This window comes from Periophthalmus magnuspinnatus, chromosome 21 (genome assembly GCF_009829125.3).
Source record: "Periophthalmus magnuspinnatus isolate fPerMag1 chromosome 21, fPerMag1.2.pri, whole genome shotgun sequence".
NCBI classification, from domain to species: domain Eukaryota; kingdom Metazoa; phylum Chordata; class Actinopteri; order Gobiiformes; family Gobiidae; genus Periophthalmus; species Periophthalmus magnuspinnatus.
The window spans coordinates 33,170,994-33,185,048 of NC_047146.1; the positions used below are offsets into that span (position 1 = coordinate 33,170,994).

The window sequence follows — 14,055 nt, forward strand, 5'->3', positions numbered from 1 at the left end:
CTGTTTACAGAGCGGGTGGAGCTGCTGACTTCGACTGGGGATGTTGTCGGGCGGTGGAAGGAATACTTTGAGGATCTCCTCAATCCCACTGTCACGTCTTCCGAGGAGGAAGCAGAAACTGGGGACCCAGAGGCGGACTCGCCCATCACCCTGGCTGAAGTCACTGAGGTGGTTAAAGCTCCTCGGTGGCTCCAGGGATGGACGAGATCCGTCCCGAGTACCTCAAGTCTCTGGATGTTGTGGGTCTTGGCTGACACGTCTCTGCAACATCGCGTGGCGGTCGGGGACAGTACCTGTGGAATGGCAGACCGGGGTGGTCCCTCTGTATAAGAAGGGGGACCGGAGGGTGTGTTCCAATTACAGGGGAATCACACTCCTCAGCCTTCCCGGTAAGGTCTATTCCACACACACACACACTCCTCACACACTCTTACACACACATTCCAGGCGTGACCGCTCGCTGCTCGTCTCACTTTTTCACACACACACTCCTTACACACTCCTCACACACTCTTACACACACATTCCAGGCGTGACCGCTCACTGCTCGTCTCACTTTTTCACACACACACTCCTCACACACTCTTACACACACATTCCAGGCGTGACCGCTCGCTGCTCGTCTCACTTTTTCACACACACACTCCTCACACATTCCTCACACACTCTTACACACACATTCCAGGCGTGACCGCTCACTGCTCGTCTCACTTTTTCACACACACACTCCTCACACACTCCTCACACACTCTTACACACACATTCCAGGCGTGACCGCTCGCTGCTCGTCTCACTTTTTCACACACACACTCCTCACACATTCCTCACACACTCTTACACACACATTCCAGGCGTGACCGCTCACTGCTCGTCTCACTTTTTCACACACACACTCCTCACACACTCCTCACACACTCTTACACACACATTCCACGCGTGACCGCTCGCTGCTCGTCTCACTTTTTCACACACACACTCTTACACACTCTTACACACACATTCCACGCGTGACCGCTCGCTGCTCGTCTCACTTTTTCACACACACACTCCTCACACACTCCTCACACACTCTTACACACACATTCCAGGCGTGACCGCTCACTGCTCGTCTCACTTTTTCACACACACACTCCTTACACACTCTTACACACACATTCCAGGCGTGACCGCTCGCTGCTCGTCTCACTTTTTCACACACACACTCCTTACACACTCTTACACACACATTCCAGGCGTGACCGCTCACTGCTCGTCTCACTTTTTCACACACACACACCTCACACACTCTTACACACACATTCCAGGCGTGACCGCTCGCTGCTCGTCTCACTTTTTCACACACACACACCTCACACACTCTTACACACACATTCCAGGCGTGACCGCTCGCTGCTCGTCTCACTTTTTCACACACACACTCCTTACACACTCTTACACACACATTCCAGGCGTGACCGCTCGCTGCTCGTCTCACTTTTTCACACACACACTCCTTACACACTCTTACACACACATTCCAGGCGTGACCGCTCGCTGCTCGTCTCACTTTTTCACACACACACTCCTCACACACTCCTCACACACTCTTACACACACATTCCAGGCGTGACCGCTCACTGCTCGTCTCACTTTTTCACACACACACACCTCACACACTCTTACACACACATTCCAGGCGTGACCGCTCGCTGCTCGTCTCACTTTTTCACACACACACTCCTTACACACTCTTACACACACATTCCAGGCGTGACCGCTCGCTGCTCGTCTCACTTTTTCACACACACACTCCTTACACACTCTTACACACACATTCCAGGCGTGACCGCTCGCTGCTCGTCTCACTTTTTCCTCTGTGCAGCTGCCGTCTGGAGACTGAAAGTTGATCCAGTCTCACTCAGAGCGTTTTATCTGATAGCTCCACACGTGTTCCATGTTTGAACATTTGCTTCCTCTGCTCTGTCTTTTCTTGAGCGAGGCAGCTCCAGCGTCCTCGTGACCTTTGACCCGGCGCCTGGTCATGTTCAAGTGTGAGAGGGGGACTCGCTGGGGAAATTAGGTCAAGGATTTGTGCTTCAGAGCTGAGAGATAGAAGCGCTTTATGATCCAAAGACCACACAGTTCCTCTGTTTATCGTCACATATGAACATCGTCTTTGGCCGTGTCGACCGTCCACAATCCACTTTACAGATGTAGTTTGTAAAAAAGACGTTTATCGAGCGTTTCCTTGGCGCGGATATGGACTGTAAAAGGTTGTAGGTGTTTTTGAGCCGTATTTCAAAGTGAAAACAGTATTCCAGTGCAGTCCAGGTCATAATTCTTCCTGTAGTTACGGCTCTGGGTTCTGTCGTGTTGTGGAGTCGCCGTTTGAGACACTTTCAAAATGTACGAGGCTGAAAAAGGCAGAAATGACACTTTAAACATTAGTTTGAGAACAGTGTTGTGTAGTTGTTTTAGTCGTTCTTTTGCCAGTTGCTGTTGCGTTAAACACATCTGGTGCTTTTATCTGAACTGTTCTTCCTCCATGTGCACAAGTTTAACTGAACCAACTGAGGACGCACCGATATCACACTGGGATCTGGGACCTGATATCGGCGCAGATACTGAAATATACTCAAATATGGGTTCAGTCGATATCCGGGTCGATGTTTCACTGGTCGTAGTCGGTCCTGAAAGTCTCATAATGTTTGAACTTTTATTAATACAAAGTTGTTCTATTGTTACTTTATTAACATTTAGATCAGTTATGTCTTTTTTTATTTTGTTTTAAAGAAATAAATGTTATCAGTCTCTGGTATCATCAGATAGTTAAAGCTAAAATATTGGATCGGGGCTGAAAAAGCTGCACACTTCCATGTTTCGAATTCGACCGTGAGTATCATAGCAACCAAAGAGCCAATCAGGAGCGAGGCTGTTGAAGGTAACGCCTCTTCCCACCCGCACCGCTGTTTAGCACCTGTCAATCAAACCTGTTGCTAACGCTAGCAGAAGTGACCTCGGGGAAAGAAGGACCTGATTTGTCTGTTATTAATGTTCATATGTTGCGTTACTTTAAGTGCGCCCATGATCACTTCCTGTTTGTAACGCGGCGCTAGCAGGTTAGCTTTGTCCATTTCTATAAACATCTACAGTTATTGACCCTGTGGGACACTTTGGACTCTATTTGCTTAGAGTTAATCACATTTTTTTCCTTTTCCCTGTAACGACTGAACACGATTTTGTGTCATTAAACAAATAAAAACATATTTTAATACTGAACACAAACACAGACCTGTTGTCCAAACCCTGTGCGTTTGGCTGAACCTCAGACCGTTCCTCGTTCACGCCCCTGAATCTGTTTGGTGTGGGCTTGTTCCTCGGAGCCGGTCCCGTGCCAGCGTGCCCCCGCGTGCCCGCTCTGCTGAGTCAGCGTCCTCCAGATGGCATCTCTCCACGCGGCTGGAACGCCACGAGGATGATGTCAGCACCCTAAAATGAAGCCGCGATGTGATTGGCTGGTGTTGAATGATGATGTCAACGGGTGATGGATGGACTCTGTTTGGCTGCTCAGGGTCAGTGTGTGTGTGTGTGAGTGAGTGTGTATATATATATATGTGTGTGTGTGTGTGAGGCCTTGACGTTCCACAGGAGGAAAAGCTCATTGTTCCGCTGGACCTTGGGGTTTTTTGTTAGTTTCTCTGTGACGCTGGACTCTGGTCTGACTCTGGTCTGACTCTGGTCTGACTCTGGTCTGACTCTGGTCTGACTCTGGTCTGACTCTGGTCTGACTCTGGTCTGACTCTGGTCTCACCTGGAGCAGTCCTGGGACTCATTGCTCATCGGCCAGGGGCTTTTGGGTCGTTCTGTCTCGATATATGTAAACGTCTCCGTTATGAGGTCGCGTCGCTCTAGAGCCGTCAGAATAATGACAGAGTAAACAGATAATGATTGATATTAATATTCCTGATTGGCTGTTGGACTGTAGACCATTGTGTCGTGCGTCCTGATTGGCTGTTGGACTGTAGACCATTGTGTCGTGCGTCCTGATTGGCTGTTGGACTGTAGACCATTGTGTCGTGCGTCCTGATTGGCTGTTGGACTGTAGACCATTGTGTCGTGCGTCCTGATTGGCTGTTGGACTGTAGACCATTGTGTCGTGCGTCCTGATTGGCTGTTGGACTGTAGACCATTGTGTCGTGCGTCCTGATTGGCTGTTGGACTGTAGACCATTGTGTCGTGCGTCCTGATTGGCTGTTGGACTGTAGACCATTGTGTCGTGCGTCCTGATTGGCTGTTGGACTGTAGACCATTGTGTCGTGCGTCCTGATTGGCTGTTGGACTGTAGACCATTGTTTGTTAGTGGATGAAACTATGGGACTTTAACAGTGTTGGTTCATATTTGTCTATGGTGAATCCTTCAGCGCTCGTTTATATGGAGCATTTTTATTTGTGTGAAAATCGAGCTGAAATGTGAGGATCAGGATGACGATACTCTGCCGTAAACCAGAACGTTTAGAAAGTCTGGACCTGAGACTGAAGCAGAGCGCTGACTCAAAAACACTGAACGAGTGATTATTTTGACCTGTCAAATGTCCATAGTTTCATTCGTATGTTTCATTCATGCACTTTTATACTTTTATACTGTTTTGGAGACGGAGTGAGTGTCTGTGAGCATCTCGAGTCTGACGTCGGCTCTTAACGTTACAAGCTCCACTTTAGTGTGAGAGGAGGAGCAGAGTGATGGATGTGGTTTGCTCTGCAGGGAAACCGAAGCAGGGGCCATTAAACTCTTTGAAATCAGAAGCATGTTTCCTCCGGAGCGTTCCAGGAGCTGCTTGAAAACAGAGTGACGTTCCCTCGTACCCGCGCGCTCCCTGATCCTGGAGCTGGACTTGACGCTCTGGACCTGAGCTCTGGGCTCAGCTGATCCAGTTTGATCCAGAAGTTTTGAGTGAAGCCACATAATAGTTTGACGGTGGAAGTTCAGTGTTTTGAGTCTCAAACCCTTTTCAAATGTGTCTGTAATGTTAGTTTTATGAAGTTTTCTTATTGTTCTTATCGTTTCCTCTTTTATTCCTCTGAGGTTTTAAATCGAGATCGTGTTTGTTTTAGAAACTTAAACCTCTGTGTCATTTGCTCGTTTCCTGGAGCAGCTGAGTCTGACGGAGGCTGTTCTTGTTTCTTCGTTTCGTTCGTGTTGGGCTCAGGTCACAGCAGCTGTTTGACCACATCACCTGCTGCTTTGTGTCTGAATGGAACAGACTGACCACACGGCACACGCATCAAGAAGACTGACCTCCACACACGGCACACGTGTGAAGAAGACTGACCTCCACACACTGCACACGCGTGAAGAACACTGACCTCCACACACTGCACACGCATGAAGAAGACTGACCTCCACACACGGCACACGCGTGAAGAAGACTGACCTCCACACACGGCACAAGTGTGAAGCTAAACATGAAGCTAAAACTACACATGAAGTCGCACATGCAGAGGCTGTTGAAGGTAACGCCTCTTTCCGCCCACACCACTGGTTTAACAGGGAGCGAGCGCTTAGCAACGCTGTCAATCAAACCTGTTGCTAACACTAGTGGAGGCAAACTCAGGGGAAGAAGGACCTGATTCATCTGTTATTAATGTTCATATCTGGATAAATCTTCACACTGTAGTGAAATAAGTGCAGGGTCCAGCGTCTCCCTCATGTTTTGGTTTTGGCCGTAGCTTTTCTTATCAGTAAAAAGGCCACAGCAGCCTCACTCCAGCCGTGATTTTATACAGCTGTACTGGGTCTGCTGACCCCGCTGACGTCTTCTGACCCCGCTGACGTCTTCTGACCCCGCTGACGTCTTCTGACCCCGCTGACGTCTTCTGACCCCGCTGACGTCTGCTGACGTCCGTTGGCGTCTGCTCTTCCTCAGTGTCACCTTCACTAACTTATGGCCAGTGTTTTTTAAAGCTGAACTTATTGCTTTGGCTGTAAAGTTCCACAGTATATCATTAAATGTGAGTCTTGTCGCGATGCCAACAGCTTCTTCTCAAATGCAGTTATTTGCACTTTGATCCAGCACTTTAATATTTTAGCTTTAATCTCTGTATCGTGTTTATGTCAGAGTCGTCTGGTTTGTCTGTTTGTTTATGGGTTTAATGTTTTTAAAGTCTCATGCTGCACTTTAAGCGCCGTACACATGTTTGCTAACGTGTTTGCTAACGTGTTTGCTAACATGTTTGCTAACATGTTTGCTAACCCAACCCATCCTTAAATTGGTTCAGTTACAGATGTTTGCTCACAGTGACAGTGTGTCTTTCTCAGGTCTTTTTTGAGCAGTGATCTGCTTGACTTCAGAGATCAGTTTAATGCCATACTTCAGGACATTCCAGGCAAAAGCAGGTGGCAGACCACACAGCGTAAAAGTTACTTAATAACCTTTAAACATGGACAGAACTTAAACATGGAGGCATTTCAACGACAGGTTTTATTGGTCCAACACATTTGGAATCTCTTCACAAACAGATACATGAAAATGTGCAACTCTTCACACGTCCAGTGGGGGGCGGCGCGGAGGAGGAAGTGGTAACGGTCACTTGGCGGCAGGTTTTGGCTCTTATGGACTCACTGCTGACTTCAACTTACTTCTTTGTCAGAAGAAAAGGCAGCTGTAAAATCAATCTCACACAATCATGCACGCACCACATGCGTACATGATTTAAACACACTACACGCTAGCACACCACACGCTAGCACACCACACGCTAACACACACCACGCTAGCTCACCACACGCTAGCACACCACACGCTAACACACCACACACTAACACACCACACGCTAACACACACCCCGCTACCACAACACACACTAACACACATCACACTAACACACCACACGCTACCACACCACACGCTAGCACACCACACGCTAACACACCACACGCTAACACACCACATGCTAACACACCTCAATAATAATAATGCATTTTATTTATAACTTTACATTTGAAAACAAATCTTAAAGTTCTTGAAAAGTCTGTGTCCAGATTTATTTGCTCATATTTAAATATTACACTGCGGCTTCTTCAGGCATAAAAAGGTCCATTATGTAACTTTTCTGGTGGTCCATGTGCTTGTGTCCATGTAGATTCCATCCTCTGACCGACATCGAGAGCCAAGTTACAAATATTTGTATTACTTTGAAATATCCTGAAAAACGTGTCTTCTTACTGTGAGCGGTTCTGCCTCTCCACAGATCTGACTTCACCTGTTTGTCTCCTTGGAGATGGACACGGCTCAATGCCATACTGTGTAACATTCAGTATTTAGCATATCGCTTGTACAAAAGTTTCCATCGAGTGTATCATATTGTATCATAATTGTACATCCTGGTCTCACTGTTCCAGAGCTGGTCGTCTGGTTTGAGCGCCCCCTGGAGACACACTTTAGAATGAAAACATGTGGGTCTGCTCAACGCGCTAAACCAACAACTCATTTGAGCCACATTTTGCTCCATTTGTCGTAGATCAAACTTGACAGTGGCTCGTTCTGTCTTTTTATGTTTGACGTTAGAACACAAAAGGACATGCTCGATCGGTTAAGTCTGGTCTGGAGGATTCCTGACATTTATCTCAAACTCGATGTGGACGTGTCCTGGAGGTTCTGATCATCACACGAGTCGCAGGTTTGTCTGGAGACGCGTTGTGTTTTTGCGTGTAAATGGATCCAGAGGAGGAGCGTTTGGTGCAGTGGCTCGTTCATGGTTATTAGCCGTTTATTGTGTTTGGGTCTAAAACGCCGCTGCAGTAACTCGCCGCTGTTTCTGTAGTTGCCTGGAGACTCCTTTTCTTTCGCCTCCATTAGCAACTGTTTCCTTTGTGTTTCCTCTTCATTTATTCGAGTTACACCAGAAGAAGAAACTCATTTCCCCACAATTAAACTTACAAGAAAAAGTAAAGAAAACGAGTTTGTGGTGAGTTTACGCTGTAGTGTTCAAACCATAGACTGTTTTTATAAATGGACGTAGCTAACCTGCTACGCCGCGTTCCAGAAAACTGTGTCCTCTCTCTGTGTCCCCTCTGTCCTCTCTCTGTCCTCTCTGTCCTCTCTCTGTATCCCCTCTGTCCTCTCTGTCCTCTCTCTGTCTCTGCTGCTTCAGACTCATTCTGGTCTTAAATGTTCGTATTAACCCTCTACATGATCCTGGGGTTTTTATTTCACTATTGTGTCTGTAAATCAAGATCTGAACATTAATAACAGACAAATCAGGTCCTTCTTTCCTCGAAGTCGCTCCTGTTAGCGTTAGCAACAGGTTTGATTGACAGCGTTGCTAAACCAGCAGTGCGGGCAGGAACAGGCGTTACATTCAACACCCTCGCTCTGGATTGGCTCTTTGGTTGCTATGATACTAGAGCAGATTTAAACCACAAAAACTATTATAAATCTACAATATTGTTCAAACTCATGAGCTGCAAGAAATAAGCAGCAGAATGAAACACTTTAGTCGTAAGTTTGAGTCTGGAATGAGTCAGACAAGTTATTTATTCAGACTGTTACATCTTAAATGTCCCAGTAAAGCAAAGAAAAAAGTAACATGATGAATATTGACCACAAAAAATATATATAGTTTGATCTTTCAGAGACAAATCAGGACCTGCTTTCCTCGAGGTCGCTCCTGCTAGCGTTAGCAACAGGTTTAACTGACCGCTAAACCAGCGGTGCAGGCGGAAAGGGGCGTTACCCTCAACAGCCTCACTCCTGATTGGCTCTTTGGTTGCTATGATATTAATAACATGAATATGAAACTTGGCTTCAGATTAGCCGCTATAACGGTTAGCCTCAGTAAGCTTCATTTGGAGCTGAAGCTGTGGTGACGTCTCACTCACTCAGTCACAAACCCAAAGAAACACAGAGACTTTCTCCCTGACGTGGACCTGAGTGTGAAGTTTATGTCCCCGTGTTGTTTGGTCTGGTGCGTTTCACAGTCGCGCTGCCGTTTCGCTGCCGTTTCGCTGCCGTTTCGCTGCTGTTCTGCTTCTGTTCTGCTTCTGTTTTGCTGCTGTAGAGTCTGAGGGTGATGGGAGGAACACATGCTGCCGGGTCAAAAGCTGTGCCCTGTAAAAGTGAGCGTCGGTGATAAGCACAGCTGTGGATGAGACCAGAGTTTAAAACAGGAAAACCAGCTCCAGTGTTTAAGACGTTTGAGTGAAACTGGAGATTTGAGGGTTGGCGTTTGCTCAAAGTCGTTCTGGTTTATGGAACGAGCTTATAAAGTCATTGTGGTGAATAATTAGGATGTTCAGATGTTTGTTTAAGGTGACGACTTTGGACCAAACTGTGAAAAATCAGGTCCAGAAACTTTTAACAGTTCTGTCATTTTATGTTTTATTATTAGTTAATTGATGTGTTTTCCAGTGTAATAATAGAATATAAGTATTAAACCTGTCAGGCCGCGCAGCGATAACAGAATATTGTGTAATGTTTGAGCTCTGATCTTAAAATGGCGGGAGATGCGTCCGCTCCACAGACTCGACCACTGAGGCTCCATGTGTGAAGTTTACAGCTTGGCCCTCCTCAGGTTTTTAAGGGGAATATTTTTAAACGTGTTAAATTCATGTGATGGACTATGCAGAAGTCTGAAAGTCTGAAAGTGTGACCTTCAGCATCCTCGCTCCTGATTGGCTCTTTGGTTGCTATGATACTTGAGCAGATTTAAACCACAGAAACTTCCATAAATCTACAATATCGTTAAAAAAAACAGTAAATAAACAGCAGAATGAAACACTTCAGTCGTTAGTTCGGTCTGTAATGAGTCAGACAAGTTATTTATTCAAACTTTTAAAGCTTAAATCTGATCAAATAGACACAAAATAATCAAAAATGTCCCAGTCGAGCAAACTAATATTGTCCACATAAACCTATAGTTCCATCTTCAATAAACTAAACAATGGGTCAGTATAAGATTTAGTGAAAAGATCATGTTTAGTTTTTTTGTTTTTTTTGGTATATCACTTCAGCATTTTCAAAACATAATTAAAAAATCCTCCATTAACAAAGATTTATGCAAAAACAAAAACATAAAAACGTGTTCTCCCTTAAAAAGCGTCGGACCGCAGCTCTTCAGGTTTGTCTTCCTGTTACACCGGGCCTGTTTTGTCCGTTAGCTCTCTGCGTAGCGCCTTTACTGCTAATAAGAATTTACAGGCTCCAAAACGAGCGTGAAGGTGCTCTAGCCGCCCGTGTAAGTGAAATCGTATAACATTTGGTTTTACAGCAGTCAAAATAAGTACCTTGGCTCATGTGCGGGTTCCTAAACATTAAACCACATATGGACTACACGTACCGCTGCATTCTGGGAAACCGAGCGCTCTGACTGACAGTTTCCTGCGTTGGCTGTAATGACGACGCTCTTTTCAGCCGACGTTAATGGACAAATCTCTCCCAAACTTCTTCACACTTCTGTCAGAGCAAAGACACAAGATGATGACTTTGGCAGCAGACGACTCCCTTCAATTCTTACAACTCCCACAACAACAAATCGGCCGTTTTCTATGCAAAGAAACACATTTCCAGACAGATATTTAATCCCCGAACTGTTCAGAAACGGCCCGGTCTCCTTCTCCTGTTCCATCTCGGCCTCACAATACTCTCATTTATAAAACATATAAATATATCGCTGTGGGGTGTTGATTTCTCTCAGATTGAGCTGTTGAAGTGGACGGTGTTCACAGCAGGAGCTAAGGTCAGTTTAGTGCCTTTGTTGAGGCCTGTGGGACGTTTGAGTGACACAGGGTCACTGCATCAGACGTGTCCCGGGATGGCCCTGGACCGCCGCGGACGACCGCCGCGGACGACCGCCGCGGACGACCGCCGCGGACGACCGCCGCGGACGACCGCCGCGGACGACCGCCGCGGACGACCGCCGCGGACGACCGCCGCTCTGTCCAGAAGAGTTTTAAATGAGTTTGGAAATGAGGAAACAGCTGATTTAAATGAGACGTTTTACAGTTTCAATCTTTGGCACAAGCAACAATGAAAGATAAAGAAACTTAAAATAACTTGAAGATCTATTTTTACTTCAAAATGTGTCGAAAAGAACACAGTCTGTTAGCATACTGTTAGTTAGCACACTGTCGTTAGCACACAATCTGTTAGCACACTGTCGTTAGCACACAATCTGTTAGCACACTGTTAGTTAGCACACTGTTAATTAGCACAGTGTTGTTAGCACACTGTCATTAGCACAGTGTTGTTAGCACACTGTCGTTAGCACACTGTTAGTTAGCACACTGCCGTTAGCACACTGTCATTAGCACACTGCCATTAGCACACTGTTAGATAGCACTGTCATTAGCACATTGTTAGCACTCTGTCATTAGCACACTGCCGTTAGCACTCTGTCGTTAGCACACTGTCATTAGTACACTGTTAGCACACTGTCATTAGCACAGTGTTGTTAGCACACTGTCATTAGCACACTGCCGTTAGCACACTGTCGTTAGCACTCTGTCATTAGCACACTGCCGTTAGCACTCTGTCGTTAGCACACTGTCATTAGTACACTGTTAGCACACTGTCATTAGCACAGTGTTGTTAGCACACTGTCATTAGCACACTGCCGTTAGCACACTGTCGTTAGCACTCTGTCATTAGCACACTGCCGTTAGCACACTGTCGTTAGCACACTGTCATTAGTACACTGTTAGCACACTGTCGTTAGCACACTGTCATTAGTACACTGTTAGCACACTGCCGTTAGCACATTGTTAGTTAGCACACTGTCGTTAGCTTTATGACTCTCATTGTATCTGTAGAACACGTCCAGTCGTCTGGAGCGTCTGTCTAAACCGTTTGTCGTTCAGTTCTGTTTATTCTAATCGTTGGATGTTAGAGATATATTTGTATATTTGTATATATTTGTATATTTGTATATATTTGTTTTGCAGTGTGGTTTACTGAAACACTTTTATTGAAGTATTTGTTGCGAGCTTCGAAAGTCAAAATGAAATCTGGAGACAATCTGGACCGCAGCGTTTGGCAGAGCGATTCCTCTGAGTCATTTCTGTCTGAGCTGAGCCAAGAGCAAAGTAAAAGAGCTCGGTATATTCTCCTGTCGGGGATGTGCTGCTCTTCATCAGACTGTTCACGTCCGACTGTTCACGTCCGTCTGTTCACGTCAGACTGTTCACGTCCATCTGTTCACGTCCGACTGTTTACCTCTGATTGTTCATCACAGATATAGGTCGTGTCGTACGATCAGATCGTTTTGCATCATTTACTTGTCCAGTGAAACGTTCTTGGTTCTTTTTCGTTCTTTGTGCAGCTCATGATTCTCAGATGTTTTTTTTTTACATGTTTGACTTTTTTATTTCTTGTAGATATGTGTATTTGTATATTTTTATTTTTACAACATGACTTCACTTTACTATTACAGTTTCTCCTTTGTTTTTTATTTATTTATTTCATAAATATTGACCTGTCTAAATGTCGTTTGCAGACGGAGCTTTCACCTTTAGTGTCATGTATTTTTATGGGTCAGTTGTTGCATGAATATGAAACGCACAGTTTATTCTGCTGTAGATTCTTGTTGACGTTGCATTTTGCCTGTGGGGCGTCTTGTTGTTGTGGACGCTCACACGGCGGGAGACGGGCCGTTGGGCCGTTGGGCCGTTGGGCCGTTGGGCCGTTGGGCGTCTGGTTCATGAATATTGGTGAGATGGAGATTTGGAACAGAAGGACAGCAGCAGATGAACTGCAGGAGGGGGCAAACTGTGGCTTTAGTTTAAAGGGATTTCATCACATAAATGTACCGATTTATGACGTTTATGCCCAGCTCAAATATTATTTTTGTACATTTCTTCAAAACATGATCCTAAATGTTTCCAAAAGTCACATTTCTCCGGTCGAATGGTCTGATAATGAAACACTCCTGAAACAAACTGTTCTGTGTTTTTCCAGGTTCTCTCCGGACCGAAACCCTAAAGGCGTCTGATGTTCTGCCCATCCTGAAGGAAAAAGTGGCCTTTGTCTCAGGTGAGTGCATTTGGTCAGAGGTTTTAATGGGGTCAGGAGGTCAGGGGTCAAATGTGGTCAGGAGGACAGGTCCCATTCAAAGAGACCACAGTGGGACAGACTCTGGGTCTGTAGTACAAACACTGACCTCAAACACCTGAAGTAGAGTTTGGGCCCTTTGTGTGAGACTAAACGCGCTCGTTCACAGGTTTATTTTTAGAGTTTATATTTAGAGTTTTGTCTTTTTGCTCGTGGGAAAGTTATCGTCAGAAAAAAGTTAGTTTGTCCTTGGAATAAAGTGACCTGAGAAAACTACAATCTACTGCAACTACTACATCTACTGTACCTCCAGAGACGAGGATTTTACGACGACTTCCCCAAAATGAAGAGTCTTTGTTAAGATGTCCATCAGCAAAGACAAATAAAAGGCGCATTGTGTAACTTTTCTGTTGTCTGCTGTTTCCTCCTCAAACACTGACCTGAGTAATGTTTGACCTTTTGAAACTCTTTATTATTATTTGTAAAATGCTCTGTTCCACCTTGTGATGTCATCAAGTGGTACTTTTCAAGTGAACAGCTCCTTTTACCTTTAGTTCAGTCGAGATAAGTCGAGGACTAAAATGATCCAAATGATTCTAGTGAAGGTGTGTGGAGTTTAAAAACACACTGGAGCACTTCCTGTATCACCACATGATGACATCACAAGGTGGAACAGAGTGTTTTCATTTTGAGAGAAGAACTCAGCCTAAATCTGCAGGTTTGTGTGTTAAACATGTGAATGAAACAAAACAACTCTAGGTCTGTGTGTGACGAGATAACGACACTAGGCCAAGTTACAAGTCAGATCTGTGGAGAGGCGACCCCACTCTGAATAAATGCAAGATAGATACATTTAATGCCACACTGTGGAACATTCAGGGCATGGCTCTAAAATACACAGAGACAATCAGGTGACAAACTCTCCTCTTTTATGTCTCTCTCATAAAAGTAAGTTCTTAGACTTGAACTGTGCGCCTTCTGGTTGTAGAATAAACACATGCGTTTGCCTCACAGCTTCATGTACTTCTCTTTT

General features: G+C 45.3%; 1 protein-coding gene across 1 annotated transcript in view; it reads left to right on the forward strand.

The window, feature by feature from the left end:
• Positions 1 to 14,055, forward strand: part of kalrna (kalirin RhoGEF kinase a) — a 139,491-nt gene that overhangs the window by 22,861 nt on the left and 102,575 nt on the right. Inside the window, exon 2 of the mRNA XM_033986554.2 lies at positions 12,930 to 13,004. Within this exon, the coding sequence (XP_033842445.1) occupies positions 12,930 to 13,004 (75 nt within the window). The remainder of the gene's footprint in view (positions 1 to 12,929; positions 13,005 to 14,055) is intronic.